The following is a 16922-nucleotide window of genomic DNA, read 5'->3' as shown; positions in this document are numbered from 1 at the left end:
CCAAGGATGTCATGGCTAGTAAACTTTTGCGTAAATTAATATTGTGCATTTTTCCCATTTATGTTGAATTAACTTATGACATACCTATTCATGACAATCTACTGTTACTTGTGATTACCCTCATTGCTAGGCTAATTATTGATAATACATGTGCTAAATATTGATAATACATGTGTTGGCATTTGACACTTGGTGGTGCTATAGTCAAAGGATGATCTCTAACTCGGGATAACGATGTGTTTATTTACATTATGGCAGGTGTCTGGGTAGTATATATGCATTGCTTGTTGTCATCGCAATTAGGTTGTATGGGAGGTGTTATAAGTGATGGAATGAATGGATTTAAGTCCAGTCTAATGACCTGTGATTCTCAGGTGCGCAATGTGAGATGCATCATGTGTCACAAATAGGGCCATGTGAATACAGACAGTGGCCTGTCTGGGATCAATGCCAGCGCTGCGCCCACAGAGAAAGCAGGTACAAATAACAATCTGACCTACCTGGATGAATAGAGGAAAAAAGTCGAATGGTAATTCAAAATAATATTTCACAGATGTAGCTAATGGTTTATTTTAAACTAAATGTTATCAAGTTTTTTTTCTTCATATTTTCATTCTCAACCATAAAATCCTCCTTTTTATTTTTGCACTGACTTTGAAATAATATGAATAAAGAACTTATGATGCAGCTATTGCAGACAAATTGCAATAATAATGTGTCCCAATAGAATGGGCATTCAGTATTACATTGGATATTTGTGGTAACTCTATACTTGTAGCAGTAGTTGCCATCACTCCTGGTGTCCTGTAGAACTTCCAGAGTAGAGCTGGTTCTGACTCCTACAATCAGGAAGTGAAGTAGTAAAGTAATGTTTACAGAGGGAGAGTCCTGCGCATGGAGTTGATGGTGGAGGGCGATAATGGAGCCCCTCCTGTGCTGGGAGAAAAATGCATTTATTGTGTATTCTGATTCCCCTAACCACTGCTTTGGGAGAATGATATTGTATGATTTGCTCAGCCTGAAGACGAGTGAGTTGATTTGGTGTCCCTTTCTGTTAACAAAGCCGGCCCTGAATTCCCCACTGTGGAAGCAGTGGCGGATGTGGACAGACGTCAATGGGACTTTGAGGCTATGATTTGTGTTAACAGGTCCGTCGATGCACCCCTCCGAGTTAATGGCAGAGATGTGAAACAGTGGGTTTGCCCTGAAGAAATGTGTCCTTGGAAGAAATTCTACTGTTTGTGATCCATCGCAGGTAATCTTCTGTTCTTCTTCCCCGCATGAAGAAAAAGACCAACAATATCCATGGCAGATCCCCGGTCTAAATGTGATTGCTGCAAAATGGCCAATTATCAGAGTAAACCACCGAGCTCTTCCAGTCGCTGCAAGTTTAGTCAATTGGGCAGATGTGATGAGACTAACTGCTAAAATTATAGGAGTGTTGCAACACCAGATGTAGCAGTATATAGTTTAACCCCCCCCCCCCCCCCCCCCCCCCCCCCAATAATCTCCCCTCAAACAGAAATCAGAGGTTATTCTGCTCTTACTTGCTTCACTTCTAACCATTTGTGATGTCTTTATTCATGTTTTGTTAGCGTTTGATGCATGCTTTTTAAAATGTTCATTGTTTGATTTATTACTAATTGTTTTTATGCTATAGGAGTATGTTGTCAATGAAGAAGAGGAGGATCCTGAGGTTGAATTCCTGAAGTCGTTGACCACTAAACAGAAAGAGAAGCTCCTCAGGTAGGAGAGCACCACCATTCATACGTTTAGTTGTTTTGAATATAATATGCTTATTGTAAAATAAGACAAAAGATGATTCTTGCAAAAAAATAAACATGAACTACGAATATAACAAATTGTTTTCATTTTAAAGGAAACTTGACCGTCTACAAAAGAAGAGTGAAGGGAATCAGAAGAAGAACTGTGATAGTAGTGACAGCTCTAGTGAAAGTAGCAGCAGTGACTGACTGACAGCTCTAGTGAAAGTAGCAGCAGTGACTCAGACTGACAGCTCTAGTGAAAGTAGCAGCAGTGACTCAGACTGACAGCTCTAGTGAAAGTAGCAGCAGTGACTGACTGACAGCTCTAGTGAAAGTAGCAGCAGTGACTCAGACTGACAGCTCTAGTGAAAGTAGCAGCAGTGACTCAGACTGACAGCTCTAGTGAAAGTAGCAGCAGTGACTGACTGACAGCTCTAGTGAAAGTAGCAGCAGTGACTGACTGACAGCTCTAGTGAAAATAGCAGCAGTGACTCAGACTGACAGCTCTAGTGAAAGTAGCAGCAGTGACTGACTGACAGCTCTAGTGAAAGTAGCAGCAGTGACAGACTGACAGCTCTAGTGAAAGTAGCAGCAGTGACTGACTGACAGCTTCAGTGAAAGTAGCAGCAGTGACTGACTGACAGCTCCAGTGAAAGTAGCAGCAGTGACTGACTGACAGCTCCAGTGAAAGTAGCAGCAGTGACTGACTGACAGCTCCAGTGAAAGTAGCAGCAGTGACTGACTGACAGCTCCAGTGAAAGTAGCAGCAGTGACTGACTGACAGCTTCAGTGAAAGTAGCAGCAGTGACTGACTGACAGCTCCAGTGAAAGTAGCAGCAGCAGTGACTAAGAGTCAGAAGAGAAAGAAGAAGGGCAAGAGAAAGGACTCCTGTCGTGATGACAACACTGAGAGTGATGGATGAGTCAAGAGTAAGACCAGGCCCAACCTCCAGACAGAAACAGCACAAAGATGATACCAGAGAGGAGAAAGAAACAGTAGAGATGAGACACGACAGCAGGGAGAGGCAGAGAACCAGCAGCAGCTCCCAGCCTGGCCCAGACAGAAGCAGAAGGAGAGAGATATAAAGACAAGGTTCACAGTAGAGATGAGGCAAACGGTAGAAGAGAGATGGATAGAAGTACTAGCAGAGATGGAGCAAAGAATAAAGCAGCCGCAAAGCGAGGAGTAGGATCCTCTATGGAGGGAGGGAGAGAGAGGGGAGGCAAAGGGAGGAGTAGGATCCTAGATGGGGGAGAGAGGGGAGGCAAAGGGAGGAGTAGGATCCTCTATGGAGGGAGGGAGAGAGAGGGGAGGCAAAGGGAGTAGGATCCTAGATGGAGGGAGGGGGAGAGAGGGGAGGCAAAGGGAGGAGTAGGATCCTAGATGGAGGGAGGGGAGAGAGGGGAGGCAAAGGGAGGAGTAGGATCCTAGATGGAGGGAGGGGGAGAGAGGGGAGGCAAAGGCAGGAGCAGAGGGAGGGAGAATGAGAAAAGAGCCAGAGGGAGATCTGAGAAAAAGCACTGAACTGTGAGAGTAGACAATCTTACAAAGTGGGCCAGTGATACCATTTTATTTTGCTGATGTAAACATTTTTGACACGAAAGTGTAATGTTTTGAAGGTTTTATGATGCTATTGTTAATATGTACATTTTTCTTGGTGGGCCCACTTATTAAACAAACACATAGAAACCAAAGTTTTAGTAACACCATGTTTTGGTGTTGCTTGCTAGTTGGCTGCCACGGTAAAGTGAGTGCAGGGGCGTATTCATTATGCCGATTCTGTTGCAAAATGTTGAGCAGAAGCAAACGGAATGAAACGGGAAGGGGCCTAGCTGAATTTGACCAATAGAAATTTTTCAAAATGTTCCATTTTGCTACTGTTAGGACTAGTGATTACACCCCTGCTCCTCAAATAGTTCTTATTTTCATCCACTAGAGGGCAGCAGTAGACCTAAAATAACTTGAACCACAGAAATATTTTGCATTTCTCAGATTATTGAACAAATGAATGTCTTGCATGCACTATTATTCATGGTTGTCACTTTACTCCAGAGAACCCTCTTCACAATACTATAAAAAAATATTATTGCAACTCGAACTTTAAAAATAGTAAACTGTGCTCACATGGTTGTGACCGTTCTTCATTAAATGTGTTACAAGTCTAGCTTAATTATGTAGGCTTGTTTCAAAGTGGTCTTCTGGAAGTGGCCTAAGCGGGAGCATGGTTGACTAATGACAATCAATCTATGATTGTTCATTATGCCATGCATACGATTATGTCTGCGTAAGTGATTAGTGTGGAGACATCAAGTTTGTTTCAAATATTTAATAATGAATACTTAATTCTGAATCGAGATCAATGCATGGAACTGTACTCTTTCTGCAAAACCCAGTGCATGATTTACGCAACATTGCGCGCCTATCGGCCTTTAGAGATTACTTGTTGCATTACTTGCATGACATTATCGTCATGATGGACAAAACAGAAGAAACGATGAGGTCATCGGGGTTCATTTGACATATTGAACTGTGTAACATACGACTTCCTATTTGTTTTGGAGCCATATATTTTATGGCAAAGAAATAACAATAACTCCTGTGTCGATATGATTTGTTAAGAATTCCTGATCAGGAAAATTAAAATCGAGAATTTCTTGCATGTTTTATTTTATTTCAGTCGCTTCAGATTTGTATGTTCTGTATAGACAGACCATTTAACCTTTTGCAATGATGCAGCGAGGTGTGCACCTAAATACTGTAGACCTATGCCAATTGGTTTGATTCATTGTTATTTTATCATTATCACAATACAAGTATTTTTTGTGACCTTCCATAGTGAGTGATGGACATTTTTTTAAATCCTGGAGACAAGAAGAGAGTCGCCCGAGGCCTTGAGCAGTGAGATGTTTTCCGTGTCCCGTAAAGTCTCACTGGTTCTCTTTGATTGTGGCTTGAAAACAAAGATGACTTCTGCCTAATGCTCAGCGAGAGGGCATTCCATGGAAAAGTAACAAAGCGATAAATGGCAGCACTTTACTGTCCGCAACCCCAAGCGTCTCTCTTCCCGAAGCATTTTGACACACTTAACTCGTGTTGAATTTAACGCCATTTTGTAGCCATAAAATAGCACACTATGCTCATGAATTACAGATTAATAGTTATTTCCGTCGTTATGAAAATGGATCGAATTTCAAATTCACTAAAGTGTAATGAAAATATTATATTTACCCACAAGAGAACTGTCATTTACTTAGTGTGCCTATGCGGCAAAATAACTAAAACATTTTTTCTGAAGAAAAAAAAGAACATAAAGTCACTGCAAATAAACCGCCATTTTATAAAAAAATAAACATACACTTTTAACTGAAGGTTGTATTAATTTATCATGAACGTTCGGTTATATAATAATAGCCCTGTTTTATTTTGCCTGTTGGCTTCATTTAAAAGTTCACATATTAAATGCAAAATATAGGCTATAATACGTTGTCTTTTCTAAGCTGTTTATTCTTAAACTCGAATTCGTGGTTATAGAAAAATTTACATTTTATTTTTTATCGTTATTTTCGTGATCTCAAAGCCAGCCACACAAAAGGAAATGAAAATAATTTTCCTCTATTGCCTTCTGGTCAATTTAACTTCCTCTTCAGAAAGAGGTTATCTAGATGAGATGCCTGTCCCTAACATATTCCCAGGCCTGGGCTCACGCTGTAATTATTCCCCGGGTTTTTCTTTGAGATCGGACGCTGCACTGGGTAAGCACAAAGAAGTCAGAGAGCATCCTTGAACCCTTTCAATACGGGGCCACTGATATTCAAATAACATGCAGGAACCATTTGACTGCGCCGCGACAAGAGCATTTCAAATTCATCATTTGCATATGGCTTTTTACCCCTTTTCCTTTTCAAAAGTTTAGAAACAGTTCCCATAACATCAAATCAAGTGTAGAGTTTCAAGGAAAGCTTAGAGATGCTTTATCCTTATTCTTGGACTGCCATCTTTCCGTTTGACATGCAAATTAAAGCAGTTAATTTGGACAATTAAAATAAATATTCAGGGGGCCTTTGTCATCAAAACCCCCTGGAAGCCCCCAGATAAAGTAAAGCTGAACAAATGATGTCTCGGAGATTAATTAGATATTTGATAAGACACGAATCCCTAATCGCAAATACAAGACACATGGGGTTGCGATGTGCTCCAAGTCATAATTAATACCATTTAACAAGATTTTCATTTGGGCATGAAATGTCTTTTCCGAGGCATTAACTATTGATTTATTCCTCAGAGAGAATGCACGTCAATGTGCGATTGCCTATATCAGCAATGTATGATTGATTTTATGTAAAGGAACACTCTTGCCTATCTACATTTTACGTTTGGCAATCGTTCATTTTTACCATTTATACCATCACATAAAATACCTTGGTTCATCATTTATTTTCATTTCGCATAATGAAAACAAGTATGGGACCCAATATAGTGAAACATTCCCATTCACACGACTACTGCCTCAGATTTTAGATCGTTTTAATTATGACAAAATGAAAGTCTTATACGTGTGACTTTATACAAGTAAACATTTATATATTTTTTTAGCAAAGAAATGAAATGGTTAACTGAATTTAAAAAGCTGTGTACATACATATCCACAAAGTGCGTTGAAAGTAAACTGCCTGAATTTCAGGATCCCAAACACGAATAAAACAATCATAATTCACATTTACATCAAAATAACACGTTGTTTGTTGTCAGTATGTACAATATGATGGCGACTCACATGGGCCAACCAAGTTCATTTGGGTTAGCTCGCCCCTTTTAAGCACTGATCGTAAAAAGTACCCCGCGGTTAATTTTTAAGTTGACAGCTTTATAGTTATGTCATTTTCACATAATATAGAATAATTCTGCTTTTCGTTTGATGGTGAATAACGAGTTGAACATATTCAATCAAGATGGTGTTAAGTTTTAATTATTTTTTGTTTTCAAATGCTTTGCGTAAAATCGTATTTTCCTCCAATACTATCTCTCAAAACCAGACCCGTTTTTAATACATGTACCAGTTTTGATAACCTACTGGTAATTTGCTTTATAAAGTTAGTTTCAAGGTCATTCAAATAACAGCCATTCAGTGCTCGTCATGAGGAGATGGATCCTTGATTCTGGGGTTTACCCCGTCTAAAATGAGTTCTGGGGACTCGGACCTGGGGGTCTCCAGGTTACTGGTGTCGGTGTCACTGTCGCTTCCCTTTTTGCCTTCACCACCACCGGCAGTGTGGGTTTTAATGTGCTTGCTCAAATGGTCGCTCCTCATAAAGCGCTTGTTGCATACTGGGCAAGCAAACCTTTTCTCACCGGTGTGGGTACGGAGGTGTCTCTGAAGTTCATCTGATCTTGTAAATCTTTTGCCACAAAAAAGCCAATTGCAGACAAATGGCCGCTCGCCAGTATGCCATCTCAAATGGGCTTTAAGGTGAGAGGTTTTGCCATACACCTTACCGCAGCCTGGAATGTGACAACTGTGAAGTCCTTTCCTCCGGAGGCTGGCCCCTGCAGGCCCCAGCCGCTCAGCCTCCTGACAGTTCGGACAGTCGCACGTGGCTCTGCCGGAGTACCTCCTGGATGACCTTGAGGAACCAGAACTGGAACCTGAAATCATAGCGTTAGCGGCAGAGGCGTCCGTGTATGTTGGAATGACTGTTTTGAATCCCTCTTGTGTTAACAGGTGTTGGCTAGTTGATAGGAGATGCGATGCCGTGGGACTTATACCGGTTGAGCTGAATGCCGAGTGTGTCAAAGTGGAGAAGTCAGGGTTATAGCCACTGAGCTGAGAGTGTATGGCTTGGGGGGTCCCGGAGTGCAGGGAGGTCTGCAGCGAGCTTGCAGGGTTTTGGACCTCGAGCCATGAGCCAGGGTTGGTATGAACGTCCCACCACGCGGACGCCCCATTAGTAACATCGCCCGAGATGGTTGAATGGAAACCAGACTTGTACCACGACTCATACGGATGTGCCATCCCTACCCTCGGGTACAAGGTTTCTGCTGATGTGTGGACTTTGGAAATGAAGGCTGATTGCCCAGACTCTTGAGACGAAATGCTCGCTGAGTTGGAAAACAGACTGCTGTACTCTGTGGAAAACGCAGAGGTGGTCGGGGAAGTGGAGGCTAAGCAGAACGCGCTGTTGCCTGTGCCAGTAGTTGATGTTAGTCCGGTCGATCCGCGGCTTGTTGCTACAGTGAATCCAGGGAGACTGGATCCCAAGTTGCAACTAGAGGATCTTTTCCAAGGATGAAATCCGCCTTTTGAAAAAGCACTGGAATCAGGTAGAGTGGTAAGGGGACTGGTATTGCCAATTTTGTTACAAGTAGCAGCCAGCATAGCTAGAGGTGTAGTTCCGAATCGTGGTTCTTCCTGCAAAGAGATAAATCACTGTACTTTAGAACATTGCAAGCAACATTTACCATTTTCTTTCTGTAAATAAGATGCATGCATTTGCTGTAAGTATGATTTGCGTCTGCCTATGTGGTCGTCCAACCGTTCGGTTGTTGTGCTTGTTTGGATAGCAATTAGTGCATAGGCTACACAATTATTTACCGTATTGGATTCAAACATACATTTAGTGAAAATGTTCATTCATAAAGAATGTATCGAAATGTGAACTAAATATCCACTGAACCAAATAAACAGACACAATCATGGAGGAAATACAGTAACGTCACTCAGTAGATAGTTTACTGCAGGTCTCGAAAGTTTGCTCATGTGGGTAGCCTATTATGAAAGTTGGCAAAAGCAAAGATTATTTTGATTGAGGAAAATTACAACATCTAAACAAGCACTTTCAATACCTACAGTAACAACAAAGCCTAACAATAAGAGAACAATGACCGAAAAGTAGCCTATACAATTTAGTAAGTGTGAACGTATAAAGCCTACTTCACACATGAAAACCAATATTTTGTCGGCTTACCCCAAGTATAGACGTAGCCATATCCAGGGTCTTTGCTATGTTGAATTGGTCACAATTCTGCAATAGTGTACTTTTCCAATTCGACTCAGACACTTTGCTTTTCCGTAGTCACACGATTTCTCTCTTGGCTCGGAGCTCCTACACTACCTAGTTGTAGAGAGCGCGTTCTTTGAAGTACAGCTGGCAAGAGGAAGCAGCCAATCTAAGCGCTGGATTCTTGGCAAGAGGACGACGTCAGCCAATGAGAGATTCGACTAAGGACAGAAACGCTAAAGCTTCATGTCAATCAATAACTCTTGTGCGGATTTGACTGTCAAGCAAGATACGATTTGGTATTTTTATACATGTTATGTATTCTCCCATCAAGGCTCAATGTGCTCTTTATTGTAGAATCGAGATCATTTTGGTTTAAGCTAGTTCTCTGCAAGAGGTAAGAATTTGATCTGATTTATTTAGAGGTATTTTGTTTCTGTTGCATTTCATAAAGCTTTCTGACCAATTGTCATTTTTTTCAACTGCAGGTTCTTGGTTTCTCTAGGCCTATATAGACATAATTGTAAAATATAATGTTCTGATGTATAGCTGCCTCTGCTTTTATCCCTCGTGGAGTCCCAAATTGTTTTTTGTTTCATGTCATGACATGAGGGGATTGGTGATTATTTAAAAAATATATATCTTTACGAATTGCGGTGCCTTCATATTTGTCAAAACTAAAGATGTCATGCACTTACAGGAATGGAGACGTCTTCATAGGCGCAGGGCATGTGCTTGCTTACACCATCCATGAAGTTAAGCAGAAGTTCCCATACACTCACCAGGGGGCCAGAAGTGCAATAAGCCGACCCATTATCAATAAATAATGGCTGACTAAAGTGAAGACGCTTACAATACAAGGTATGTCATACAACAGGTGAATTATCTTAAAAGTTTCCATAGGCTCAAGCGGTGTTGCCATGTGTGCGTTTCAGAGGCTATTGGGGACTTGTTTTTAATCTGTGTGTGTGTGTGTGCGCGTGTGCGTGGAGTGCGCTCGCGCCCGTCCCCCTGCCTGTCTGTGCCAATTTACGCGCGTGTGTTGAGGCTGTACAGTGGGGATTTTTTGGTTAATTAAAAAGTGACAATTAACTCGATGAGTGGTTGGTGTTCTAATTGCTACAGCCTGGAAACTAAAAATATTACAAAAATATTGCAGTCATAATCACGAGATGTTGTTTCCCTCATGTCAGCCTGGTGAATGCATTTCATTCAACGATGCAGGCTGTTTTAATATGGCACAATGAAACCATAGAGCATTCCACACTAAAGATTTAGGCTAACTGAATATAACGTTTGGAGATTCAATTGAACCATTGAAAAAACATGTGGAGCGCATCAACGTTAACCTTTTTTTCCGCCAAATTACTATATATTTTTTCTTCCTCTGGAATTTATAAATTTTTTAAAGATCGCAATGCAATATATGTCAACGTGTTTCACAGCTTGTTAAACATTTAGGGGTAATGACATAATGTAACAATGGCCTGCTTTGGTGTGACTCATCATCCCTTAAAAAGTTAAAGCAATTTTCCATAGAAAGGCTTCGCCAAAAGCTGTGTATTACAGTATTCAAAACGGGCGAATAATGCACCATTATTGAGCTTGAATTCTGCCAGTCAACCAAGCGCAATTTGTTCAAAGGCTTTCTCTGCTTTAAATCCCCACCTTTTGAACGGTGAATATAAAACAATTTCATCAAATCCAACGAACGGAGCCAAGAAAAGTGCTTCATTTTTGCAATCATTGCAATTTTAGTGGTGTGCTATTAGCACTATTAAATGTCGATTCTGCATTAACAAATTTGATTGCAATGCCAAAGTGTCTCGAACAGCGTGAGCGTGTAATTATTCTTTTATATTTTTCTTTTTTTTCAACTACAGTTCTAAATGTTTTGTAGTGTAATGCACCTTTGGTTAAAATGAGTACCATGTCATTCATTGTTGATTTTTATTTTGATTATTTTGCTATGTGTAATGGTATTCTGGTATTATCTGTCTCTTCGTGTTTTATTTCTATTTTATTGGTTCGAAAATAAAGATAAATGATTTATCAATGAACAAGGCGAAGATAAGGCCCTCGATGGAGTGCTCGTTTTTAATTAGAGTGTTTATCCCCACATTATTCAACATCTAACTGATTATTGAAACACTTCTGAAAATAAAATAAGTAAGGAAATGTATAACGAACAAAAACTTTAGAGGTGCAGGCAGATAGTAACAAAAGAGCACGAAAAAAAATAGGATTAGATTATCTTTCAAAATGACAGGTGTTGGTTCACATATGATTGCCAATACTCATTTTCAATTGTGTCGACTTTTTAGTCTTTTTGAATGCCATTGTAAATTGGAATTTCATCATGTAGGCCTACCATAATAACAATGTGATAGCCTGCGTAATAGTTGGTAGTAGGCCTACCCAATGCCAGCATCCTTGACGAAATCTTGTCATTAAAAATATTTGAACAGTGTCATTCAAGTGGGAATTTGGAGTTGAATCTCGCATGCAGGACTCCACCCGAGAGCACTTTTCTGTGGCAATTAGGAGCCTATTACAAGTCATTAGATTGATCAATGTACCTTAAACAATGAGAATGATTTATTTGGTAGAACAAAACGCTGTGCATCTATTGTGGTGAGGCTAAGTGACGGTGCATCCATCAAGGCGTTCAACGACAAAAGATAAATGATTAATCCAAACCTATTCATTTAAACTCTTGATACAAAAGGCCTTTGACTTGCTTCAAATCTAGATTATTAGAGGCTCGTTTTCTGCATGTTAAACGACTCAGGGTGCTGGATTAGACCAAGTTTTCGTGTTGGTCCCTGCAGGGATTTATTTGCTTTGGCTTTGAGGAAAGTTTATTTGTGAACAATTAACTAATCGGTGTAATCTCATGGTCGAGAGTGGTGGAGGTCCACAGGCCTACACCTGTTTCTGTCTAAGAGGGGAAACAATTTAGGGGCAATGATGTCATGCTTCAATTCTAAGTAGTTTTATATGTTAATTGATATCATTATCTGAAAACAGGTGTATGATAGTCTATTAAATCCGACAGAAATGTTCAATCAAGTAGGCCTAGCCTACAAGCTTGTTTGGGTCATGGTGATTGGTAGCCTCTAAGATAGAAAACTATATTTTCTCATTAACTCGCGTTTTTATTATATTGTAAAAACTATAACATATCTCTTTTTATAAGATTTGTAGACTAACGCACGAGATCATCGACGTGAGTCTATTTTGCGTATGCAAAGACTTGCATGCCATGCTGTTTTCCATTAATTGTCAATGTACAGTATTCAACCTGTTCCTCAGCCGTGTCTGCCCGGCTCTTGCACAGTAAGTATTGTTGGACACCTTTTACATTTTGCATCCGATGTTTGTAATTTTTCTGGTTGTCAAGGGAGTAAAAAAAAAACATATGCGGGAAGACTTGTATTCACTATATAATGGTGCATAACAGGAAGATATAGAATTAAATTCCTGTTCAGTATGAAATATAATTTTATTGGGGAGAGAGATAAACCGGAGCGACAATCCAGTCTGTTGCAAGGAGTAGCCTAGAAGATTCACCTTCAGGGGCGGAATGGAACCAGAAATCGGCCCTGACATGTCAAACACACCAGCCCATTTTTTTCCCTTGAGGTCCCCACAAAATGGACTAGCACATCTGGCATTTGCCCAAAATGCCAGATGGCCGCTCTGCCCCTGTTCGCCTTGTTAAAGGCACTATAATCCCACAGCTGCTTACTTGCACTGATTTAACCCTCCCTGATAAGAGGTGCAGCCTAACCAGCACTCCCTGCCACTGTCATATTGTGTGTGAGGGACTGTCATTTTGGTTACATGCCTGACACTTGCATAGGCACCTGTAATAACTCCTATAGTTACCGATATTGGCTTGTACATATGTTGTCTATGTTCTGTGGTGAAGCTTGGCTCAGCTCACAAGTACAGTAGGCCTAACATTAACAAGTGTCTGCTAAATTTAGAAACATGGGTCAGCTACCAGTGTCATCTTTCATTTAGACCAGACGCATGTCCTAGTTTGAGAGTGAGGCGTTAGCCAGTAGTGTGAGTGAGGTCGACTGAACTTGCTGTTAGCTAGACCGCTATTAGCTTCTTCTCTAGAGCTTACATTACCAGCAATATATGTTTTTTTTTCACTCTAAGTTGTGAGTAGATTTAGTAGGCAGTGAAAACTGAAGAAAAGGACATGGCTCCCAAGAAGGTGTGTTTTGTGTATACTATAGTAGCTCAGGCCAAAGCTGAATGTGTAGCCTCGATTACATAATGCCACGAGGTCTGACTCGCTATGGACATTGACACGTTGTTTTTGTTAGCAGAAGGGAGGTGATGGACAGCAGCCACCACCACTGATTGGACGGTTTGGGACTTCTTTGAAAATAGGAATCGTCGGATTGCCCAATGTAGGGTATGTCTATAGTCGTAACATGTAAACTGGAAATATACATTTGACTGCTTAACAACATGGCCTATGCATTTTTAAGTACAGTACTAAATGTATTCATATGGCTCCCATGAGCCAGTGTAAATGTATTCTGGTCATTCATTGACTAGTTCATTACAGGCCACATGCCATTAGGCTTTCACTAGACTAGTGGACACAGGTCGTGGAGTTCATGCAATTCACTGTACACGTGAAGCTAAAGGTCGCAAACGCTGCACCAGTCATTTAATTTGCCTAATGTCATTCAATAAATCATAATATTGACTCACTCTCAAACGTAAAAGATTAGAACAAACAGACACAAAATGCTTTGGATTGATACATGGGAATTATAAGATCCTACTCAGATAAAGACATACAACAAATGATACCATGGTGTATAATCCGAAAGCCTACCAAGCAGCAACAGCTCTCACACTATGGTGTTCTGCTATTTCCTGTCATTTCCACTGTACAGGGATCAGGATGGTAGCATGAGTGTTCTTTGGAGATCATTTCTCCCGTATGAAATAATAGCAGGCGTGTGGCTTCAACATGATCACTGTCCTCACCCTGCTCCCCACCCTGCATAGCCCCCACTGCTGTTGACCTGGCCTCATGCACTGTGACAGGCTGATGAATAGCGACATGAGAGCTGATTGAAGTGACATGTTTTTGTCCACCACTGTAGGCAGAATAACAAATGTAAATCTAAAGCAGATTGTATTTTTCTGAGGGTGATCTAAAACATCCTTGAAATATATGATAACGGAACAATCCTGCGATTATAAGATGAATCCATGCTGTATCACAGCAATATCCGGGCAATTCCAGTCCTGTAGGTTTTGGAGTCTAAACCAACCAATCCTTGAAATGTGGAGCGCACCAGGTGAGGGATAAAGATAGAAACGTCCAGGATTATATTTAACTGCCTTGCCATTATTACACTTGCATTCATTGAGTAGTCAGTGCAACCTGAAGCACTCTTGAGGTGCTTGTGCTGTGGAACAGAAACCTCTCAGTGAGCACGACATGGGGCTATGTTTGGCTGTACCCGATCAACAGCTCAGATCTGTCAGGAACGTAATTTTCCCCTGGATTCCAAGCACAATTGATCTATTATGGGATTATCTGACCTTGTAATTGGGCTTAGTGTTTCACAATCAGGCCGTTTATGATTCTGAAGATCAAACGTTCAATATATTAGATTGACTTCTTTCTCATAGTGGAGAATGAAATGGTCTTTCGGCCTTGCAGGCTTTGCTTAGGTCTTTGAATAAACCAACATCATACTCTCAACCCATCAGGATCCACCAACAGTTTCTGGGATGCGTTGACCTCTGTGCTGTTTTTATTTCTAGGAAGTCAACCTTTTTCAACGTACTGACAAAGAGTCAAGCTGCAGCTGAGAATTTCCCCTTCTGCACCATTGACCCAAATGAAAGCAGAGTGCCCATTCCAGATGAACGCTACGATTTCCTGTGCCAATTCCACAAGCCCGTCAGGTATGGGGTCTCACTGTTCACGTATTATTCACACTTCAGACTTGGGATCTCTGCCAAATATGTATAGGCCACCGCAAGTATACACCTCAGCGACATGAGAAGATACAGAAATGTTGTTGACATTAAGTTGCCAGTCCTTTACTCTACATATAATGATAACTGCAGTTTTTCGTGTTATTTGTTTTTTTTTAAGTAAGAGGCCATGGCATTTATGTGTCAGTGGCTGCCTATCGTATTCCATTATGAGCGAGGTTAGACCAGCCTATTGGTTTAATGTGAGAGACTCATAAATCACAGCAGTGAACCAATGTCTCGCTGTCTCTGGGGTTGACGGTAGTGCAATATAACATGTTCAGCGCTGAACAATGTGAAACGTTTCATTATGACTCTGCTACGACTTTTCCATGAGCAGTATGACATAAACACCATCACCCTTTAGTCATAGCTCTTGTGTCTCAAACCATACATTCCAGGGTATAGGTGCCTGATGATGAAATCAAGGTATGGCACCACTACCGACCTCTGTTGTTGTAGTAGAAGTATAATCGCGAGGTGTAGAAACAGTCTTAGTGTACAGGCTTCTGCTGGGTTTTATTCTCATTTATCCACATTGAGTGGGAAGGCTGATAGAGACATGAGGCTCAAGGGCTACCACTTATTCTGATAGATAGCTAATACCCAGTAGCCAGAGAATTTAAAAAAAAACATTTTTTTTTATTGTTATGTATGTTGTGTATTTTTCATAGAAATCTTAGAAACTGTTTGACCACCAATAATCTACCCTGGTAGTGTTGATCCATATCCAAAAACGTAAGAAAGACTGATTCACAAACTGTGGGCTTGTCTCTGTATTATGTTATACTAGACGTTAGACATTAGCTGACTTATATAACCCCTGTTTCCTTTCCACTGCCTTAACCCCACTGCCTGTTCTGCAGCAAGGTGCCAGCCTTTCTGAATGTGGTGGACATAGCAGGACTGGTGAAGGGAGCTCATGCTGGCCAGGGCCTGGGCAACGCCTTCCTCTCTCACATCAGTGCCTGCGATGGCATCTTCCACATGACACGTGAGTCCCACCTGTCAGACTATAGAACACTGCATATCACTCTGTAAAATGACCCGCTTTTCATCTGGTTAAAGAACAATTACTGAAAATGTACTTCATACCTCCCTGTAGGATGTTGTTGAAAGCAGTTGACAGAGCTTTTCTACTGAGGCCTATATGGTTCTGTCTGCTGGGTTCCAAGATAAACACAAAATTCAGGGATAGTGCAGGTGAAGCCAGACTCAAAACTCACATTCCTATCCAGAGTTTTTCCCTGAATTGGAATCAGAGAAAAGGGAATGAAAGGAGCCGTGTCTGGTTTGGTAGACTCACTGCACACAATCGGTAGCATACTCTGAGGTTGGGAAATAAAACTTGACTCAGAGGGATGTCTTTAGTGGCGTCCTGTGACCACAGATTATTGTAACTTGATCCCGAAATGTCACAATTGATTATGGTTGAGCACAAGAACGGTAAGTAGCCTATATGGCAAAAATACAGTAAGATTAAAGGTCCAATGCAGCCGTTTTCATCTCAATATCAAATCATTTCTGGGTTAACAATTAAATAACTTACTGTGATTGTTTTCAATTAAAATGGTCAAAAAGAAACAAAAATAGCTTCTTAGCAAACAGCAATTTCTTAAGCAATAATTTTGCTAGGATTGTAAAATAAAAACTAGCTGTTATTGGCAGAGAGGTTTGGAACTCTTTCTTATTGGTCGATTAACTAATTTACCGCCTGGAGATGTCACCAGAGGGGTATCCTGCGAAGCAAACCTTTTCTAAAGCGAACCAGCTTCAGTTAGCATCACATTCCAGCTCAGGATTCATCCGAACTACAGTACGTACTACGATGGTGGATATTGCTTGTCCGCCTGCCGCTAACTCTGGGAGGCTTGTAGCTGTGTGTGCATGTCGCTGTTCGAACACCGAACTCTTCATTGAGACAATGTTGAAACCGTCAATCCATGGGCCACAAGTTCCAAGATGGCATAGCAGTTCAGACGTCTTTTTTTGTCCTCGTATTGTCGTGTCCTGTATACATATATATTTACACCTTTCTTCGCATATCTTTATATATTTTATTATCCAAGAACTCAACTACAAAAGCTTTCCTGCAACCCGCCTCACCAATTACAAAAAAAAGTATTATTTACC

At 40.8% G+C, this 16922-nt stretch overlaps 2 protein-coding genes and 1 pseudogene across 2 annotated transcripts in view; 2 read left to right on the top strand and 1 right to left on the bottom strand.

Moving 5' to 3' along the window:
• The first annotated feature begins 332 nt into the window (after nucleotides 1-332).
• Nucleotides 333-2458, top strand: LOC120057783 (annotated as a pseudogene).
• A 4431-nt stretch (nucleotides 2459-6889) lies between these two features.
• Nucleotides 6890-8750, bottom strand: LOC120057782 (transcription factor Sp9-like). Its single transcript, XM_039006249.1, has 2 exons — nucleotides 8730-8750; nucleotides 6890-8173 (listed from the first exon to the last, which is right to left on the bottom strand). Exons 1-2 carry the CDS (start codon nucleotides 8748-8750, stop codon nucleotides 6890-6892), a joined length of 1305 nt encoding a protein of 434 aa, XP_038862177.1.
• Nucleotides 8751-12978: 4228 nt separating this feature from the next.
• The window catches only part of LOC120057781 (obg-like ATPase 1), a 45540-nt gene continuing 41596 nt past the window's right edge, over nucleotides 12979-16922 (top strand). Inside the window, exons 1-4 of the mRNA XM_039006248.1 lie at nucleotides 12979-12993; nucleotides 13106-13197; nucleotides 14574-14717; nucleotides 15656-15783. Coding sequence (XP_038862176.1) covers nucleotides 12979-12993; nucleotides 13106-13197; nucleotides 14574-14717; nucleotides 15656-15783 — 379 coding nt within the window. The remainder of the gene's footprint in view (nucleotides 12994-13105; nucleotides 13198-14573; nucleotides 14718-15655; nucleotides 15784-16922) is intronic.

Source organism: Salvelinus namaycush, chromosome 13, assembly GCF_016432855.1.
Source record: "Salvelinus namaycush isolate Seneca chromosome 13, SaNama_1.0, whole genome shotgun sequence".
Lineage (NCBI taxonomy): Eukaryota > Metazoa > Chordata > Actinopteri > Salmoniformes > Salmonidae > Salvelinus > Salvelinus namaycush.
Note: the sequence above shows the minus strand (reverse complement) of the source record. Positions and strands in the feature narration are given on the sequence as shown.

Bases quoted from the DNA above. Each gene is read 5' to 3' on its own strand.
- LOC120057782 (XM_039006249.1), bottom strand. From the start codon at position 8,750: ATGGCTACGTCTATACTTGGG. The intron at 8,174-8,729 runs GTAAGCCGACAA...ATCTCTTTGCAG, and splicing joins TGGCTACGTCTATACTTGGG to GAAGAACCACGATTCGGAAC.